This window comes from Mixophyes fleayi, chromosome 5 (assembly GCF_038048845.1).
Source record: "Mixophyes fleayi isolate aMixFle1 chromosome 5, aMixFle1.hap1, whole genome shotgun sequence".
NCBI classification, from domain to species: domain Eukaryota; kingdom Metazoa; phylum Chordata; class Amphibia; order Anura; family Limnodynastidae; genus Mixophyes; species Mixophyes fleayi.
The window spans coordinates 228,373,031-228,395,012 of NC_134406.1; the positions used below are offsets into that span (position 1 = coordinate 228,373,031).

The following is a 21,982-nucleotide window of genomic DNA, read 5'->3' on the forward strand; positions in this document are numbered from 1 at the left end:
TTATTTCGTTATCTAAAAACAAAATTTGTTGTCTTAACCTAATACTTTTCCTCTCCGTTTCCTGTTTGTACACCACAGGACAGATAAGAGGGATACTCAAAGTTTAGGAGGATACATATAGTAATAATCACAGTTTAGGAAGATAGATAAGGGGATAGCCACGGTTTCGGAGGAAAGACATGGAGATACTCACAGTTTAGGAGGATGGACATGGAGTTACACACATTTTAGGAGGAGAGATAAGGGGATAGCCACAGTTTAGGAGGATGGACATGGAGATACTCACAGTTTAGGAGGATGGACATGGAGGTACTCACATTTTAGGAGGACAGATAAGGGGACAACAACTCCTGATAGTTTGTTTACTTTTCTTTACTTTTTTTAACAAAATATATATGATACTGATCTGAGCTTTTAAATTATTTTAAAGTTTATAAATATGTCCAGGATATTTTAACATGGGCCTGGAGCTACATATTAGGAAGGGCCTATTGTGAGCAGGGTTGGATTACCAGAGGGGGGGGGATCAGTGACATGGAGATGTTGCCAGCACTATAGGGGCGGGGGTAGCTAGCACCTTCCTCCAATTACTTCAATCTCTGTCCCCAAAATCAACACAATACTAATGGAATTGGAACAGTTGGGAGATAAAGTTATTATTTTACTGCCCATTTAAGACAAAAGCACAAACTATAGTTTGTTATTAAAATAATTATTTTTATTTGTCATGTGCTTTAACAGAAATATGTACATGAAAATTGCTTATTTTTCAATATTTTACATTGACCAAAATGCAGGTTGCACAACATGCAACCATAGCAAGAATAAATAAAACATAAACTATTATGTGACCGGGACATTATGCTCCAGCATCATCATATTACCAGATTTAGACCAACCCAGTAGAGGTATTATAGTCTATGAGAAATTTGATACAGACATTGGCGTGCCTGCAGACATTGCTATTGAGCACAGACAAAAAAAAGTAATAGAAATTGCTCTATCCAGTGTGTCTGTCAACACTTAAACGTTTAAATTGCAATGATAAGAAATGCAAAGATCTTTGTGGAATCAGAAAACACTTTTGTAAAATTAAGAGCATGTGCTTTCATATAAAATGCACTTATCGTAAACCATACTTGCCAACTCTCCCGAAATGTCCGGGAGACTCCCGCATTTTGCGAGAGTCTCCCGGACTCCCGGGCGAGTGTGGCAATCTCCCTGATCGGCAAAATTCGGTTTAAACGCCGCGATTCTCGGCGCCCCGCCCCCTGTACGCCCACGTCCCAGCCGGCATCTCCCGGAAGCCAGAAAACAAATGTTGGCAAGTATGTCGTAAACTCTAAAATGACATCTAAACTTATAAAATCAAACAGTAAGCTATATATAAAAGAAAAAAAAAACAACAACCAGACTCCAAAATCTGAAGACAGTGAACAAGAAAAGTATTTCTAGACTTGAGTCATTAAGAAGAGTGAGGCAAAAAAGAAGTAAATTTGATCCTGGACAAACCATGTTCCAATGCAAGAGGTGTAAATCAGTTTATAATTTTGCACATAAGGGAAATACTGTTTTTTCATGTAGCACAAAAATACTTGATAGCTTTATTTTTCCGCTGACATTTAAAGTTAATCTAGGACATGCCCCTCCAATGCAACATGGTCTTACCCAGGTGCAAAGTTACTCCTTTTTTTTTGCTTTATCTCCTTAAGGACTCAGGCCCATATGTGTCTATGTGTGCACAGGTGGAAAATAGATATTAAAGAAAGCAACACATGGTATTATGTCACCTACATATTTTGATCCAATAACTCTTGAGTATATTCCACTATTGTACTGACTTTAGTACATACTTTGCTTGTCTGCAATTTCGTGATGCCAATAATTGGTCAATTCCCTCCATAAATTGATCACAAATTACTGATGATAGATATGTTACATGTCCTCTCCCTTTGTAGCTGAATGTGTTCAGTAAGGAAGGAATCATACGCCACAAAATTTCTAGACAACCCAATATTTCGTATTGTGCACTGATCCAACGATTTAATAATTTCCACAAAAAGGCAATTTAAAATTCTGCACAGAATTTGATGCCAATACCTTTCCTGAGACTTGTTGTATTACTCAACATTTGTCTATGCGTTCTTTGGTTGATTTTCGTCTAATAACTTTTTCAAGAGAATCTGCAAGAGTTGCATTGTTTTCATTATGGCTTTAATTTTGGGTTGCATTCCCCCAGTCTGAACAATCATCAGCTGCCAAATGTATAGTGTATTCTGCAAAAACCTATACAAGGTTTTGGCAAGTAACAAAGCTAATCGCACTGATCTTTCTCCCCATTTATCACTAGAAGAGAAATTAACTTGCAAAAAAATGACATTGTATAATGTTGTAAAAAATGTTCCCCAGGGAATGTTTTTATTGTGTCCCTAAAATCACTGTCCATGAAGTGGCAATCAGCAACCGTCTGACAAAAATATTCATGCAAGGCTTCAGATACTACCCGCTCTCCAACAGCATTAGAAATGAATGATGCTTGTGGTTGATCAATCACATTTTCTGTGTCACCTTTGACAAATTGACTGATTACGTTTTGTTTATTCTTTCCGTCTGGATGATCACTGGATGCAGTTGGACCGGCTGCAAAGTCACCCTACAATGGATGTACTTGGACCAGTTGTACTTCTCAAAACTTTCTGTAACTTTTTTCCCTCTTAGCTTTCAGTTTACCCCAGCAAGTCAGTTGTATTTCATGTTAACCTGAATGAGAAATGAATGAGCAATGGACTCATACTATAAAATGCTTAATGACTGATATCCCTTACTTCACATTAACCTCTTAATACTGATTTAACTACTTTAAATGATTGACACAAGATTTAAATGTGGAAAAATTCCAAGGAGTTTATTTGCAAAAATGGTGGTGGAGAAAAGAGCAGTCAGTACGACATCCGCTAGGCATCCAAGATGTCACCGCATTAACCATCAGACATCTGCAAACGGGGGTGGGGGTGGGGGGCAACCAAAACACACCCCGGGTGCACATATCTACCTTACCGGGACCATCTGTTCCGGGCACTACAGAACTCGCAACCCTTCTGGGCCAAAGGAACGCAACCACAAGCTGCCCCACAGGGGCGGTACTTGGACCAAGACTATAGCCGACTCATCGAAGAGAGAAGCGGGTTCAGCTTGCCCACTACGTAATGTGCTCCCCAACCACTAGCTGTCGACTGCACTGCGCTTTACGGCAATTCGCCATCCAGGATATCCACAAGCACTCTAGACCTACCAGGAACTGGCCACTATTATCATAGAACAGCCTGAGAATCTATAACAGATACCTGAGTTCAGCCAACTCAAGATAATGATTTACTCTCCACCCATCAATCTTATAGACTATACCAAGCCCTCCCTTATGACATCAGATGTGTGTACTCAAGTTAAATTTTTGACCCCAGAGGACTAGCTACAGTTTAGTGATACAGCCTCAGCTTTTATTTTACTTTATGCTTACTTCAGCCTTTAGTTCTTATTCCTGGTTCTCTGTCTTTCCCTGAGATTTAAATCTGTAAAACACATCTTACTTTCTCTGCAAATAGAGTATGCTATGTTTGTGTTTGTGCAACACATAGATACTACTCTCATATAAAACACAGGTATTCTTCTGCAAATGAACTATGCTCTGTATATACAACACATATATGCTGTTGTATCGAACAGATATATTGTTCAGCAAATAAAAAAATACACATTGGTCAAAGGTTCAGATTGGGAGTTTGGTGAATTGGATGATGCATTTTTTTCAGATTTAATTTTTTTTTCAAGTTTACTGCTTATGTTAAATCATCTGTTTTATTCCTTTTTGACCTGTGGTAATAGTTCTAGAAATACCATTAGCATTCTAAGCTTGATGAATATGTAATTGTAAGGAAATATAAAGATAAAAAAAATCTAAAATACACAAGAGACATCACCATAAATGGTCCAAAGCATCATAAATCCATAAAATTGGATACTACAGTAGTAATATTCAAATTGAATATCAAGGGCTAGTCAACTCTACAGGTCGACAGGTGGGTAGCAGCTCTGATATGTATTTAATCTCTAAAATTTTATTGATCCCACTCTAAGAAAACAGAATATTAATAAGAACATATATGTCCCAATTGTAAAGCACTACGGAATCTGCTGACACTATATAAATAAATGTTGATGATGATAATTTACATAACAACTAGTAATATTATATATTTAGAGAGAGAGAGAGGGAGAGAGAGAGAAGTCAAGTGGGCTGATATATGGTGGTATAACAATTCTGCCATTTCTTTCATTGTAAAACTATCAAATTCCTTTCAAGACCATTTTCCATACACCCACTCCTAAATTTCTATACCACCACTTCTAAATTTCTCCTTTGATGATGATGGAAGTAGATAGACCAGTAACAGTTTTAAAATTTATGTTGCTGCTGCATACCGTCTGGTTGATGAATGAGGTCATACGGTACCCAATTTCCCAAGTTTGCCCAGCAGCATGCTCATGCCCCAGAAGGGAGCCATTACTCATGGGCTGGGGGTGGCCTTTCTTGATGCCAATTAGCAGGCAGTCCTGATCCAAAATGAGCCATGGGCAGCCCACCTTAGAGCCTGCTGTAGCAGCTGAGTAGCAGAGCTGTTGATCAGTCCGTGAACCCTCTTGTCTTCCCTCACACCCTGGAAATACAATAAGTAGGGCCTGGCCTATACAATAATACGCTATTAACTATTTGTTGGCCATCATGTGGCTGGTCTCATGATGGCTCAGTCAGTAGGGGCGGGGTCACCAACAGCACAGACTAATCTATAGTGCCGGACCACCTGGTTTATATGTAAAATTACAATTATATATGAGTTTACATTACACATAAAATTAAAAATTAACTCTGCTCCCCCTCCTGCTCCCAGTTCCTGGACCATGCAAGCTGCTCTAAAGGAAGGACATGCACTTCTCCTTCATGGGCATATTTCTGAAGGGGGATCTGGAGCTGCAGCTCCATCAGCCCCTATGTTAATCTGACTCTTGACAGTGTTCATCTCATTACAGTCCATTGTTTCACATATCATTTGGCAGAATGTCCACATTCTGGTCTTAGAGTATGAGATCTCCAAGCAGGAGGCAAGGGATAGGAAGTCTTTCTAAGCTAAGTTATATTCAAACAAAGGATATGCTGAAGTGAAATATGGTAAATAAACAATAAGATTCTCTTTATAGCTACCAGTGAATCCAGCATTGGGTGCCATGTTTATAAGCATGCTTAGCATGAAACATTTTGTTTATGGAAGGTCACTTCATGTTCAGTGGTGGATTATAATAGAAGCGTTTATGTAGGTAGCCGAGAGATCAGGGCAATAAGGGGCCTCAAATATTTTCCATTCAATCTAAATGATGAAGGTTTGACCTAGACCAGGGCTAAGGTGAGTTTGGGGTTAGGTGTTTGGAGCGTATATTAATGAATTTGGGAATATTATTTATATTTGGAATAGTATTACTATTTATAGCTATTACCTTGAATCTGATTTTGCTGTGTAAATTTATTTAAGATCCAGAATGCATATTGAAGAATTCTAAATGTGTTTCACATTGCGACAAGTTGGCTCTATGGCACTGCACAGGACCCATGGTAGATTTAATTTGCCTCAGTGCGTCATCAGAAAGAGTAACCAAATTAGATGATTCCTTAAAAGTTTCAATGTAAATAACATCTGTCAGTCTGTAAAGTGAAATATCCCCTACCTCTCTTTTAACAAAAGCCTAAAGGCATTTTATTTTATGTAGATTTTTAATTAACAGACTCAATTAAACGTGTGTCTTTATGTCAAGTCTAGGTCAAAACTTCAAATAAAGACATCTTCATTATTATCTGCCTCTAATTTAATAAAATGTACAAGTGCTTCACTTATTGGATTTGTTTAGACGTATTCATCAACTCAGATATAGTTATATGAGCCACAAAATGTATGCTTATAAAATATAGCGTACTTGTGTAATAAATAATACTCCTACTAGTTTATTCAGTGTCGGGTTCTAAAGGTGTTAAAGATTTAATGTTGGGACAGTACAATATGAATTGAAAAATAACTAACTTTTCTTATATTTTGCCTTTACTCCAGTACACAGTTTGGACAGCTTTCTGGGTGGCTTGGAACGTATTTGTCATCTGTTTCTATTTGGAAGTAGGAGGACTCTCTAAAGTAAGCTTAAGAAACTGCTATTTACTATTTTTTGTTGCATATGAAGATTATTACTGCATTGTAGTATGAATGTGTCTTTATGTCTCTCTTTCTCATAACTGGCTATAGAATGCATTGGTGACATTGGTGTTGCGGTATAAAATATTTGTGCTGTATGTGAAAACTTGAATGCTTTAGAACTGATGTTATCACAAAGAAATACTAGTAATATAAAGATGTGTGCTACTAATGTATGACCTTGACAAAGATGTCTTTGATACAAAAACCTATATATCAGAGAAGGTTTTTAGTGAAAATGCTGGTTCTGGTCGTTCATTTTGATTTAATGAGAATACTTTTATAGCATCAATAACCTCATCAAGCTTCTCACCCAATGCTGGCCTTGGGTTGTAGCTGAAATACTTAAGCAGCTGCTCCAGCTAAAAAGCTAAGAGCCTGAGAAGGCTGGATTCACATTTGGCACCAGCAATGTAAACTTATGCTCCAGAACTGCTTTGATTGGTTATTTCTTTACACTGTTTTAGTCGGATTCCCAACTTTAACTCCCTTGCAGGAGACTCTGTGTACTGTTCTGTTGGGCAGCTGAGTTTTCCCTGACCGACAAAGGAAGCTCTGCAAGGAGAGCCATGTAGAATCATTTAATGTTTATTTGAATGAACAAAGGAAAGAGAAGATAGATTTAAGAGGCATGAAACATATATTGGTACAGATGGCCCTAAAAGATAGGGTTTGATAATATACCACCCAAAAGAAAATGAAACACTTCTAGACAGGGTATATTCATGGGTGAATGTCCCAAGGCTGTATTGCATATTAAAGTTTATTTGACAAAGAGCCATGTTCAAAGGAAATTAAAAACTATGTGATGTTTATGAACTAAATGAACAATGTTTCAGTGGAACAAACATAGTGGGCATCAGAAACATAATTGGAATGGGGTTGTTGGGAAATCTCAATAGTCTCTCTTTAAATGTTTTTAAATGTCCCAGGGTGGCAGCTTGAGACAGCCTACTGAGGCTCGTAGCTACTTATTCAAATAGTGCCTTATAGAGAGTATTGTTTATGTAGAAACCACATGCTATGTCTTCCTTACTTATAGGCTCAGTCGGAAGCACTAGCCTGTCTACACTTGGAAGTGTCTCAGTCATACCGAACTCAGTTTACTAAATCCTTCAACTGGTTATAAAATTCCCAAAACAATAATGTGCCTAAAGTGGAACAACACCTCTACAAAAAGCAGTCACCTTCGTGTCCTAACTGGACTCTGTCGAAAGACACTAGATAATTTCAGTGGGGCTGCAGTTACTTACAGGATAAAGTATCTCAAAGAAGAACTCCAGGCCAATGTTTTTATGGGTCAACTGACAGAAGCACAAGGTTTTTATTTACGTTTCCCCACAGTTACTGAGAATCCCAGCCTTGCTTCCACAGGTCACTCTCCAGCGTTAGACTTCACTGAGATTTATAAACACAGTGCAAATATATTGATAAAGCAGATCGGGCGGCTGCTGTGGCACAGTGGCAGCTGTCCAATCAGTGCTACCAATGTGCACTTTAAAGTACTTTATTCATTCAGAATTCTCTACTTTTTTGTATTTTCCTTAACCCTCTCACTTCCAGAGTAACTAAATTGGTGGACCTAGTTATTACTGCTTTCTATGTTAGTAAAAATGTTTTCAACACATACTGTACTATAGCACTAGATTGACTTTTACATGGTTGGCAAATTGCAGCCAAATGTTCATGTTCTTGTTTGAATTTTGCATGTAACATCTCCCAGAAATGAAAATGCATTGGTATAATTTACCAAGAAAATGAATGCATAGGATAGAATAAGCTTAGTAAGTGGTTTGCAAAAATAACACACATAAATCTAAGGGGAAATAATATTTTTATATATTTTTTTCAATTATATTTCTGTCAAAGAATAATTTACAGCTAATACTAAGAGGAATAAGATCAAACAAAATAAAACAACATGTACAAAAATGATCACACTGTGCCCTCCCTCAGCCACACACTCTGTGCCCTCTTCAGCCACACACTCTGCGCCCCCTTCAGCCACACACTCTGCGCCCCCTTCAACCACACACTCTGCGCCCCCTTCAGCCACACACTCTGCGCCCCCTTCAGCCACACACTCTGCGCCCCCTTCAGCCACACACTCTGCGCCCTCTTCAGCCACACACTCTGCGCCCCCTTCAGCCACACACTCTGCGCCCCCTTCAACCACACACTCTGCGCCCCCTTCAGCCACACACTCTGCGCCCCCTTCAGCCACACACTCTGCGCCCCCTTAAGCCACACACTCTGCGCCCCCTTCAGCCACACACTCTGCGCCCCCTTCAGCCACACACTCTGCGCCCCCTTCAACCACACACTCTGCGCCCCCTTCAGCCACACACTCTGCGCCCCCTTCAGCCACACACTCTGCGCCCCCTTCAGCCACACACTCTGCGCCCCCTTCAGCCACACACTCTGCGCCCCCTTCAGCCACACACTCTGCGCCCCCTTCAGCCACACACTCTGCGCCCTCTTCAGCCACACACTCTGCGCCCTCTTCAGCCACACACTCTGCGCCCTCCTTCATTCTTCTGCTCCTCCATTGCTGTTTCCTATCACCATTTCCCCTCCCCGTTCATTACTTACCAAACTTGGCCTTCTTTCTTCTATCTTTTCTTCTGTTTTCTTACCAATCCGACGGCGCCCAGGACCCAGCATCCACCTCTCTCCTGTCCCTTCCCACTGAAAATGTCGGGCATGACGTCATCATGCCCGACATTCAGTGAGAAGTGAGGAGGGAGGAGGATGTTGGGTCCCGGGCATCGCCGTATTGCTAACTATTTTTTTTAATTTCCTGACCTCGGCGGCACCCCTGTGACAGCGCCGCAGCACCCTTCGAAGCCACGGCGCACACTTTGGGAACCGCCGCACTAGAACATATACAGCTCCCTCTACTGGCAGAGCCCTGAACACCATCTGGAAGCAAAAAAAGTTTTAACAATAAAAAAATAAAAATGGTATAGACGGGGTACCTACATTAAATTCTTCATGTCCTCTGCCTTGGGTGCATTACTTATATTCAAAATATAGCCTAATGTTCTCAGTGGTTATTTTTCCAAATACATTTTTGTCTTTGACATGCTTTTCATTATCTTACGCTGTGTGTTGCTTTCTATTTTTATATTTAAAACTATTTAGTAAAAACAGTTTTTGCAATGTGATTGCCATACTACTAGGAAATAAATAATATGGGCAAAACATAATTATATGTGAAAGACATCAGCCACACATCACTCTGTTGTAATTCAATTATTGTTGTTAAGCCATCTGCAGCTTGCTGGATATATACAAGGTTTGTTAAAATGAAATACTTGTGAAATTCGCTAGGTGTAATGGTTTAACATTCCATTTATCACTGTATAAGATGACTCACATTGAAAATTACCATCTCATAAAATCTTTAATTAATTTAAAATTACTTACATTTAGTATGCTAACATAAAAAAAAAATCAGCTCCTATATTTAGTTTCTGACATTACAGGGCACTGACATTCAATCCCTTAATATTTGCAAATGCAGACAGAAAGAGGCTAAGGTAATTATATAGTGCAATATACATGGTTGTACTGAAACCCACAGTAGCCAATCAATTGAAGTTGTGACTTCAGATCAGATTGGTTGCTATGGGTTGTAGCAGACCTACAATCATCACACCATGCTATTCAATATGCTAAATGGGCCATAGGTAGATATATTCTAGTAAGATTAACCTTTGATTGTTGGCCTTAAGGAAAATAATATATTCTTCTATGCAGATAGTTCTAGGCAGTACTAAAATCAAGGTCTGACTACCCTGCTATGCCCCTTGGCTAAAGCACAGTTGGCATCCATTTCAACGGAGGGATTGCAAGACTGCTAAACCTCTACTTCCAAAAGGTGATCTAGTTTAAACTAGTTGTAACTTTTAATGCATTCAAGTAAAATGTTATAGACACACACAACTTAAATAGAAATGAAGCTTTAAAAAATAGACCATGTCAAAAACACTCAAGGATCCACTCCAATGAATAGTTACTATGACTGTGAATCTTGAGCAGATGGAGTAAGCCCTGCATTGATAAACATGGAGCTCTTGTCAGCCACTTGATCTTTTGAATTTCGTCTAATAGCAGAGACCGTATAGGAGAATGCAAGAAATGCAACCCCTTGAGTCCCTCTTTATTGGTCAAGTGCTCCATAAGACTCCTGTTCATTATATAGAAAGGTGAAACACAGATTTAAAAATACACTTTTTTTTTTAACAAATAGCACCCACACTAAAAAATGCTTTTAGTCTTTATCTATTTAGCTTGATCCTCTGTAGCTCTCATATATATAAAAAATAAAATAAAAAGAGAGTGTGTAGATAGTGGAAGTCCAGATTGCCTCAAGCTAATTTCTTAATTATAAACTATTGGGGCTGACACATTCTCAATTAGAGTGAGTGACCAAGACACGGTTCCATCGAACTGGGTACTCTTAGAACTAAACTGTTCCTGATTTCTCCTTTCAAAAGTGTTTCTACCCCCTCAGGACCAAGATACCTAACATCAGTAGCCTGATGACTTGGCTGGGATTTGAGTGTGTGCGTGTGTGTGTGTATATGTAATATATATATATATATATATATATATATATTTTAATATATTGTATTATAATTAAATCAATATACAGGGAAAGATGGTGGGGATAGAATTGTTTCCTGTCCTCCCAGTATAATCACTCGTAATACTTAGCCTGTGGCTGTTGTTATACTTCAACACCCTTTTTCAATATCTGAGGCTTCACTTAACCCTTTTTCCTTAGCAGCTTGTTATGTCTTTCCCCAGGTAGAGGTTTTGTAAGTTGTCTGCAATCATGTCTTCAGTTGGACAGTAACGTAAGTCAAGAAGGCCTTGTTGTTGTAGATCCCTCGGAAGATGACACTTCATATCAATGTGCCAGGTTCTTGGGTTAACTTGTTCTGTCTGTGCTAGTGCAAGACATCTTTGGTTCAGAGCTTTGTGTCAGTTCTGCACGGTGTTTTACTAGGTCAGCTAACAGCTGGCTCAGCAATATTGCCTCTTGACTTGCATGTGCTGCTATTTATTATGTCTCTGTTGAAAAAAGGTGATTGCTTTCTGCTAGTCCAACTATCTGTTCCTCTACCGAGTAAAAATAAGTGGACTGATGGTGGACTTTCTATCAGAAGAGTCTCCAGCGCATTCCTCATCTATATATAAGGTCAAGCTGCATTTGACATTTAGGTAAAACAACAAAAAATACAGAGCTCTGGCACTAGGTGATGTAGCCAATATTCAATGTAAACAATGTACGGATATGTGAGGTACAGAGAGCTACTAAGATATATTGCGGTATTCCAAGTACATACAATTGGCCGTGCTACACTATATTTGGATTTATTTGCAATAATCATCATCATCATCATCATCATTTATTTATATAGCGCCACTGAATTCACATCAGCCCCTGCCCCATTGGAGCTTAGAGTCTAAATTCCCTAACATACAGAGAGAGAGAGAGAGAGAGAGAGAAAGAAAGAGACTAGGGTCAATTTTGATAGCAGCCAATTAACCTATTAATATGTTTTTGGAGTGTGGGAGGAAACCAGAGCACCCGGAGGAAACCCACACAAACACTGGGAGAACATACAAACTCCACACAGATAAGGCCATGGTAAGGAATCGAACTCATGACCCCAGTGCTGTGAGGCAGAAGTGCTAACCACTAAGCCACCATGCTGCCCAATGATTCATATGCTAATTATTATATATATATATATATTATATATATATATATATATATATATATATATATATCTGTTATATTTGAGTGAACTTTGTTGCATTTATATATAAAACCTAAAATAATTATTACAATAATAATTTTTATGATTGACTATACATGGGATTATGAATAAGTGTTTACTGATATAATGCTGTTTTTTGTGGAAGATTTCATATTAATAAAAGCTTATCTAATCATGTCCCAATTTCCACTTTTTTCTGCATGTGATATTTGTTGGAAGTCTCAGTTGAAAGTTGAGGTATTTTTTATGTAATGTGTAGCAATTTTCCTATTGTTTTTCTGTATTCGTTATTATCTGGTTGTGAAATACCCTTGTTACTCATTTCCTATGTGTTGTTGGGTTCCATTGGAGTACTTACTGGTTTTGTATTTTGCATCCTGAAATAATCAATGATTTCCTGAATGTTTTGTCTTTTAATTAGGAAGAATACTGCCACCTTCTCCTCTCTCCATTTGCATACCCAGATAATGTATTATGTTTATGTGGTAATTTGTCTCAAAATCCTGGTCTTCTGGTATTGCAGTTTCCTCCCCTTTTTGCTCAAAACAGAGATGGTCCACATAAGTGAGGAGAAGGATCCATCTCTTAGTCATTCTCTTTGTGTATAAACAGTGGATAGCTTTGCTCCTCGCAAAATCCTCCTTTTATGAGCACTTCATATATTTTGATATTCTATGATTTGACAGCCTGCTTCAGACCAGAGATACATTTCTGGAGTTTGCATACTGGGTCTGGCCATTGAGAGCCCTTAAAGCATGGTGGTTGTTCCATGTAAATGTCCTCTTTCAGCTCACCATGCAGAAAAGGCTGTTTTAACATCAAAATGTTTCACTTGCATTTTCTCAGCAGCTGCCAATGTAATTAAAGTCCAATTTATAGTGTGCTTGACTAATGGAGCATATGTCTCATCATGATTCAATCCCAATCTGTGTGAATATTCCTTGGCCACACATCTGGCTTTGTACCCGACCATTTTGGTAATCTGTTGCTCTGCTTTCCATATTGAGCCTACTTTCTTCAAGTGTCCCTATTTGTTGCATCTGAAACATGCTCTTGTTTTCTTATTTTGTGACTTTATATAGTTCTTATGAGAGATGAGGATAAAGTGACTACAATAAATACATTGAGAATGTAGATACAAACAATTATCTGCATTACAAAAGCAGTCACATAATAAAATGGAAAACCAATATTCCATACTTCTAGTTCTACAACAGGAACCTGTAGTAGGGGGTATACATGAAGAATAGCTTTCTATCTATGCAGAGAGATTTAAATTGAGGGGCTAGCCTGAATTATCCTGGTTAATGGTGCTGTATCCATATGAAATATGTGGATAGGGGTAAACTTCTACAATATTAAAAAAAAACAGAAAATTAAGATTTCATCCCTTTTATTATACAATATAGCTGTTCAGAGAAAGATTATAGATAAACACTAGAATACACTTAGATGGACTCCATACTGGTTAAAATCGTTCCAGAGAAAATAGGATTTTTTTTTTTTTTTAAAAAAAGCAAAGAACCTGAAGAACATCTTAGCACCAAGTATGCGGAGACGGGTTCAAGAGAACCTTGGGGGAAGAAATGTACATGTTACGTGTAGACATTGACATGTTTGTAAATTAAAGATCTGGTCTCAATAATTTTTTAGCAATTTTAGTAACACAGGAAAATTTGAGATTAAGGATTTTATTAATAGCACCACTATTTCAGTTATTTATCCTATAGAATATACATGTGACTAGAAATATGTAGGAAAGAAAAAATATTTTGTGAAATTAAGAATACAGTTTCCTCTCCAAACATTTCAAATAAGTACAATTCAAATCCAAAACATTTAAGATTTAAGGCAATAGAATGTGGGAAACAAGAAGTAGGGAATTACATAAAAGATTATCACAAAGAGAAATGTTTTGAATTTTTTCATTTAAGCCCTCTATCCCCTGATGCAGGGGTGGGGAACCTTTTTTTCTCCAAAGGGCCATTTGGATATTTCTAACAGTATTCACAGGCCGTACAAAATTATTCACTTAAAAAGTAGCCTGCTATGTTTGGTCAAATATTTAATTAACTCACCCCTAATGTGATGGCTGGAATTGCTCTCTTTGGTGAGGCCTGTGGTATTGATGATTTTTCTCCTCTTTCTATCCCCTCTTTCATGCTGTGCCCTTTCATGCTGTTTTTTTCTCCCCTTCACTTACCTTTTGATTTGCTTCTTTATTCTATCTTGTTTTATTTTCTTCAAGTACTCTTTTCTTCTGTGTTGTTTGCGGCTCCTCTCTGTGCGCTCTTTGCTGCAACTGTTGGGCGTGATGACATCAGGGAGGAGGGGAGAGGAAGAGTGGGCTAGTCTGTCAGAGAGGTATTTTTTAAAATATTTTTTGGGGCTGGTGGAGAAGCTGGGGATGGAAGGTTGGGGGAACACCTCTTAGGTTTGGCGCCCCCCACCTTGCTTACTCCGCTTACCGTGTTCTGTCACCCTGCTTGGCAGGGCCAGAACAAATTATTTGTAGTATTAGGCCCGCTGGGCGAATGTTCCCCACCCCTACCCTAATGGATTAAATGAGGGCTATGAGAGTGACAATTTTTATGATTCTAATGCTTTTTAGTACTGTTTTTAGTATTGTTTTTAGTATTTTCTATAGTATCATTTATATGATTAGTTTTTATAAGGAAGTTTCATTGGTTGTTTTAACTGGTCTTAAATAATATTTTGAAATATTATATGGATACCCATATGGCTTTCTGTACATACTATTGGTCTGTTATTATACACAGCAATTAGTAAATATCTATATAATTATAGCCGCATTATAAATTAGATCTCCCATTATAGGTTTGTTAGAAAATGGCTTTGTATACATATTTATAAAATATGGGGAACTATCCTATATTGGCTGCCGGGTATATAGAATATTGAAAATGGATAATTGCAGAGAAACTGTATATGCCAAATAGAATATATCTATATACCACCATGTTACTAATATAATTTCACCCAATGCACCGATTCAAGCTCTACTGAATCTACTGTTTGTTTTCTACTGGTCTCAAACACATGTAGACTTGCATTGATTTTCTTTTCATATGTGCCTGTGTGTGCCTGTATATCATCATCATCATCATTTATTTATATAGCACCAGCATATTCCGTAGCACTTTTACAATTGGGAACAAACAGTAATAAAACAATACTGGATAATACATACATACAGAGAGGTAAGAAGGCCCTGCTCGCAAGCTTACAATCTATGGGAAAATGGTTTGATAGACAAGTGTTTGCCTGTTTGTGTGTGCGTGTCTGTAGCTGTATGATGTGTCTGTAAGAGTTGGTATTTGCCTCATAGACAATTTTGCTCTTTTGAAGGGAAACGGTTTAGTAATTGACTTGACTTTTGTACCCCTTCTGTCTTGTTTTATGCTTTTGGTAGCTATTTTACTGCATGTTATTCCCTATGTGAGCTTGTCTCCTGATTGTAATACCTTCTGCTGACCTTCAGCAAACATTGTCCATAAGAAGTTATTTACCCCCACAGTAAGTGAGGAGAATACAAGATGGCCCATAGGCATTCCATGACCATAAGGCACAATGTGGCAGACTGAGTACAAGTTTGAATATCTACTTACATTTCAATGTAGCAAATACCCGCAGAGCCTCTTCAGTTATCTTTCACTTCTACTGGACTGATTATTTTGTAATGACACAACTTGAAGTTTTCTAAGACCTCTCTAGTCTGCGTGGATGAACTGGTTTTACCTCCACTGTCAATTCCAAGACTATAATAAACAGGTATTTACTTATACATTGTAATGTCACTTTTCTAGTATAAATTGATGTTACTGTTCTATTCAGACATTTCCTCCATCATAAAGGACTCTGTGCACCTTGTGAGTCATAACTTATCCTACTTTGATCTATTATACCATTAGTTTGCTTTGGGATGAGTCAAATAGCAGGACATTACATACAAATGACCAGATTTACCTGCTGTCACCTGTGACTCTTCCAGTTTGATTGAGTTCCTTTCTAACCTACAGACTCTACATTCTTATCAGAAATAGCATGTTTTCTGTGCATGAACCTGCAGGCAGGGTCTCTCTAAAATCAATGACTGTCAAACTGTATAAAGTTTGAATAATATGCATGAATTATTTACGAGATGGATACGTTGTAAAAGTCAGGTTATCCTTGCAGTCAGAGACATTGTCCCTTGTCAGCAATCTACTCTGTTTTTCAACATCAAAGGCTGCAGTTTACAGAAAGGATTAGACCTGTTTCCTTCCAGGACTGACATATTTATTCCAGGTGTTAGGAGGGGATTATACTTTATGTACAAGTCAAAGAGCTCATTGAGTTAAACTTATGGATTCATAAAACTCGTACCAATACCTGGAAGACCAGCAGTAAAAAAGTACAGAATATAATTATTAAATGTTATAATTTGTAAAACATATCTGATTGCATTATGTTTCATGATTGTTATAGGAAATGTATAGCATACTTGCCAACTCTCCCGGAATGTCCGGGAGACTCCAGCATTTTGCGAGAGTCTCCCAGACTCCCGGGTGAGTGTGGCAATCTCCCGAATTCTGCCCACTAGGAAGTACTCCACTTCCTAGTGAAGTGGGCAGAATTAGGTCCCAAACGCCGCGATTCCTGGTGAATCGCGGCAGTTGCATCATGACACCACAGGGGGCGGGGCCAAAAGACGCGATTTTCGGCGCCCCGCCCCCCTCACGCCCACCTTCACTGCCAGGCTCCCGGAAGAGAGCTGAAGAAAGTTGGCAAGTATGATGTATAGTACTTGAGTGTAAAAATATTACAGAAAAGTACACTTGATAATGTATTGATTATGAGAATTTTATTCATTCCAGATGGTTTAATACAGGCTACAGCTTCACGCCTCTTGTCTGTTCATCACAATTGTTTCCTGTACATACTGCAGTAACAGTTAGTTGGAATTCCAAGGAGTCATACACTGATTTTGATTTTGTTTCACATCATCATATCCTCCATTTGCAAATAATAATATTTAAAAACATTTAATATTGTTTTTTACTGATGGTGGGAAGCAAATCTTAAAGTGAGCTATAAGGCAGTGTTATGGTATATCTGGTTTGCAATGTATAAAGTAACATTATTCTTGGCTGTCTATTCTGGGTAATAGGAAATGGAAGGGAATGTGAAAGCTTTGACTTGTATCTTTTCAAACTGAATTGACAGGTGTCAACTAAAATCCCTAGAAGGTAGGTTAGAGAAAATGGCAGCATATTCTATTTGTTTACTAGAAGGTAGCAGAAAATGTTATACAAATAATTTGCTATTCATCTTATTTTCAGTCGGGGGATATTAATTTAAACAGTTATGGTGTTTAAATTTACAAATATACAGTAACATAATAGCACAACACAGTGGCTAAACAATCTTGAAACATGTTAAAATATTTTATCTTCAATTGATAATCAAAGTTTATGTTTTCTTATTTTTTCCTCCCATACGTTATGACCACATGGTAGACCAAGACCTTCAATAAGACAATTGCGCTTTATTATTGATTTAGCTAAATTATGTTTTTACAGCCTCTTACAGTAACTGCTGCATCGAACATTTCTTACTGTTTATACACCAAAGGGTTTTACATCCACTTAGAATCAATGTTATTTAATCACTAACGAATGTGACCCATTGTTAAAAGGGCGATAATGTGAACCTACAAAGTTAATGACAGTGTAAAGGGTCACTAGCTTTAGGTTATGTACACACTGGTGTTAAAATTCTACATTTAAGATGTGTTTTTAATGCAAGTTAAACACATCTAAAAAGCTGTGAATATAAAATTGATTGCACCAAATGGAACTGTGCATAATAAATACATATTATTTCGTATAAGTAAATATTTGCATAAGGACATTTAACTAGTGCTGCTCTGTAGTGTATTTTCTGGAACATGTCTGTTTTATTTCAGTGCACCTAACACACAGCAACACAGTTAAACTTAAATTCATCTCAATGGGAGCACATGGTAAACACAATGAGATCTTGTTAAGAAGTATTTACATACGTGTTTCCACATGCTTTTGGCTTGATTCTCTTATATCACTGTACATGTTTGAAAAGACCACATAAATGAAACGCATATTAAAGGCAATGCAATTGTTGTGCATTGTTTAACTTGTGCTTTCACATGTATTAAGTAATTGGCACCAGACTCTGTATATGTTTTGAGTGGGAGAATCCTTTATGATGTGAATTAAGATTTTTTTTAAAACCAGGAAAACGTGGAATGGCCCGGCAGGAAAGGGACATGGACTCAAAATGGGCATAGTTTATTATAATCTAGTTTGGCCAGTCCACTTCACATATTACAGCAGCTGTATTCCTAGACAGAATGATCTGTAATCTCTCTCTCTCTCTCTCTCTCTCTCTCTTTTCTGGTATTTTTCCATCACCATTCAAGCATGCAGTGATTACTCCTATTTTGAAAAAACAAAATTCTGACCCAAACTCTCAAATTACTGCTCCATCTCTCAGCTCCCATACCCCTCCAAGCTCCTCGAGAGAATTGCTTACACTCGCCTCACACACTTTCTTACAGCAAACAACCTACTGGATTCTCTTCAGTCAGGCTTTCATTCTCAACAGGGCCATCTTAACAACATTATGGGCCCCCCGGGCAAAGCAGTGCACCGGGGCCCCTAGATATAGATATAGATATATAGATGTATACAGATACAGATATAGATATATAGAGATAGAGATAGATATATGTACTTGCTCAGTGACCCTTGTAGGTTTTTTTTGCAGGTTTTTTTCTTTTGCAGGATTATTTATTCTCATTAAGAGCCGTGCCTATAGGGTCCCCTTGCTGTTGGAGCCCCCGGGCAGCTGCCCATCGTGCCCAATGGAAAAGATGGCCCTGATTCTCAACACTCCACAGAGACTGCACTGACCAAGGTTATCAATGATTTGATCACAGCAAAAACTGAAGGCCATTACTCTCTTCTAATTCTCCTGGATCACTCTGCTGCATTTGACACTGTTGACCACTCTCTCCTCATACAAATGCTACAATCCCTAGGTCTTGAAGGCACTGTCCTATCCTGGTTCTCATCCTACCTATATAATCACTCTTTCAAAGTTAATTTCTCTGGATCCACCTCTGCTTCGCTTTCTTTATTAGTTGGAGTACCACAAGGCTCAGTCCTAGGTCCTCTGCTATTCTTTATCTACCTTCCAGCCTTGAAAAATCAGCCGAGCGAAACGCGCGTTGGCGTTTCAGGGCTCCAACCTTCACCTCCTATACTAGGCTCATTATCCCCCTGATCGCTCCCCAGATACTTTAGGCAGGGACTTTTCACAAAATCCCGCGATCAGAGGGGAGTTACGTTACAGTGCTTTACCAGGTGCCAATATCGGTGAAATATCGGTGACTTGATTTTTGAATATCTACCTATGTTCACCTGATTTATCCATATCATTTCAGGGGACAGTTCACAGCGCTTATTTTTGATTACAGCAAAATGGCACCATCTATTGGTTAAAATACATGGGCATTTTCACTGTAATATAAATTTTCAGGAGAAGCACCTGTTCCATTCAGTTGGGTTTATTATAACCGCGTTTTTGCATCAGGGCTTATCTTAACCTTGCTGCTCTCAACTGTGTGCTCAGTGATCTGTTGGAGCCCTTGCAACATAGTTTGCAGTTTTATTATGTCTTGTCATATTGTATGTTTATATGTTTATTTTATATTTCGCTCTCACTTCTACCCTATTTTTAATGCATACCAATAAAAATTAATCATTTTATATATTTCTATTTGGAGTGCCCCACTTACACTCTTTCTCTACAATTATCTTTGCTTATCTTTATTAGTGTTGGGTGCACCCCCTGGGCGATTGATTTCTATATCCCAGGTTATCGTAATGAAATGTTCATTGTAAAAGGAGATTGATCTGTTAATCTTCACCTATCTAGTGCGGTGATATCCTTCCCCCTCTTCCTGTATTCTCTATCTACAACACTTCTCTTGGAAAACTAATAAGCTCCTTTGGATTTCAGTATCATCTCTATGCGAATGATACACAAATCTATCGATCCTTTCCTGATCTCTCACCATCTGTGTTGTCTCGTGTTACTGACTGTCTTTCTGTCATTTCATCTTGGATGTCTTCTCGCCAACTCACACTCAATCTTTCAAAAGCTGAATAAATAATATTTCCACCCAAAAACAGAAGTTTCCTGCCTGACATTTCTATTTCTGTTAATAACATGGCCATAAATCCACCCAGCAAGCTCGCTGCCTAGGTGTAATCCTTGACTCACAACTATCATTTATTCCCCACATTGACTCTATATCTAAATCTAAATCATGTTACATACATTTAAAGAACATCTCCAGAATATGCACATATCTCACACAAGACACTGCAAAAACCTTAATTCATGCACTCATCATCTCCCGCATTGACTATTGCAATTCCCTTCTTACTAGTCTTCCCAAAATCAAACTGGAACGCTACAATCTATTTTGCACACAGCGGCTAGATTGATTTTCCTTGCAAACCATTCTTCCTCTTGAGTCACTCTGTCAGTCTCTATATTGGTTGCCTGTCTTTCAACGAATCCAATATAAAATTCTTTTACTAACATACAAGGCTGTCAGCAAAATTGCACCAACATGCATTGCCTCACTTGTCTCAAAATATCTCCTAACTCGCACCTCCACTCTGCACAAGATCTACGTCTCTCTTCCACTCTCATCACATACTCCTATTCCCGATTACAGGACTTTTTTTGGGCTGCACCCACTTTGTGGCATTCCCTCCCTCGCACAGTAAGACTTTTCTCTAGTCTTCAAACCTTCAAGCGTTCTTTGAAAACCCACCTCTTTAGACAAGCTTATGATATTCCTCAACCAGCATCTTAATCCTTTCTAGGTTACCCTATTTTCACCCTCTACACAGCTAACACAAGACAACAACCCTCTGACCAGCATTGCTGTGTGACTGATCACACAGCCCACTCAATACTTTTTACCTTTGCATTCTAACTGGTCCAATGTGCAATATGATGTAGCACATGCACTTGTGTTTCAAACTCCCATTGTCCCATAGATTGTAAGCTTGCGAGCAGGGTTCTCTTACCTCTCTGTCTGTATGTATTACCCAGTATTGTTTTATTAATGTTTGTTCCCAATTGTAAAGCGCCACGGAATTTGCTGGCGCTATATAAATAAATGTTGACAATGATGATGATGATCTGTCGGACCCCGCTGTCCAGGCACCCCCTGTTCTGTAAAGATGTACCCCTGATCCTTCAACAGTTGCAAGACTACCATGTACTTGACTTGGGCCAACGGGTATGAGTTTGTCCCCAAGCTGCCAGGTAGCCAGTGAATGGACAACATTTTTTACTTTTTCCACCTGGAACTTGATATGTTAGACCAGCTGACCCAGTTTAATTCAGTCCCAGAGGAGCCGAAGAGTTGACCACACAGAGCAAACGTAAGCTGCTTCTTCTCACTTCTCTACATTTGAGACAAGAATGGGGCTGCATGTTACAGTGTTACAGACTGCTCTTTCTGTTTCATTCTGGGCACTCTACAGTTAAAGAACAGCCATACAGCCACTTTGTTCCTTCACAGAAGGATTTTTTTGGTCAAAGCAGTTGCTCTGTATGACCTATACTTTATTATGGCTACATTTATTACATTTGATATAGTGCTGGCATACAGGGAGACTGTGTCCACATGAGCGGTCAATCCATATAGGATGCTTGTAGATGTCATCTTGTCTTTATCTAAAATACTCAGGGGACCATCCAATGCCAGTTGACACTTCTCAGTGCTCCTGTATGCCACAATCCTATAGCCACGTTGTATCTCGTTGGGCA

The 21,982-nt window shown here is 38.5% G+C and overlaps 1 protein-coding gene across 2 annotated transcripts in view; it reads left to right on the forward strand.

Annotated features, from left to right (window-relative positions):
• The window catches only part of NKAIN3 (sodium/potassium transporting ATPase interacting 3), a 404,420-nt gene that overhangs the window by 227,459 nt on the left and 154,979 nt on the right, over positions 1-21,982 (forward strand). The window contains exon 3 of one of the 2 annotated variants that reach the window (XM_075211372.1): positions 6,153-6,233. The exons of the other annotated variant lie outside the window; for it this stretch is intronic. Coding sequence (XP_075067473.1) covers positions 6,153-6,233 — 81 coding nt within the window. The remainder of the gene's footprint in view (positions 1-6,152; positions 6,234-21,982) is intronic. 2 annotated transcript variants of the gene reach the window in all.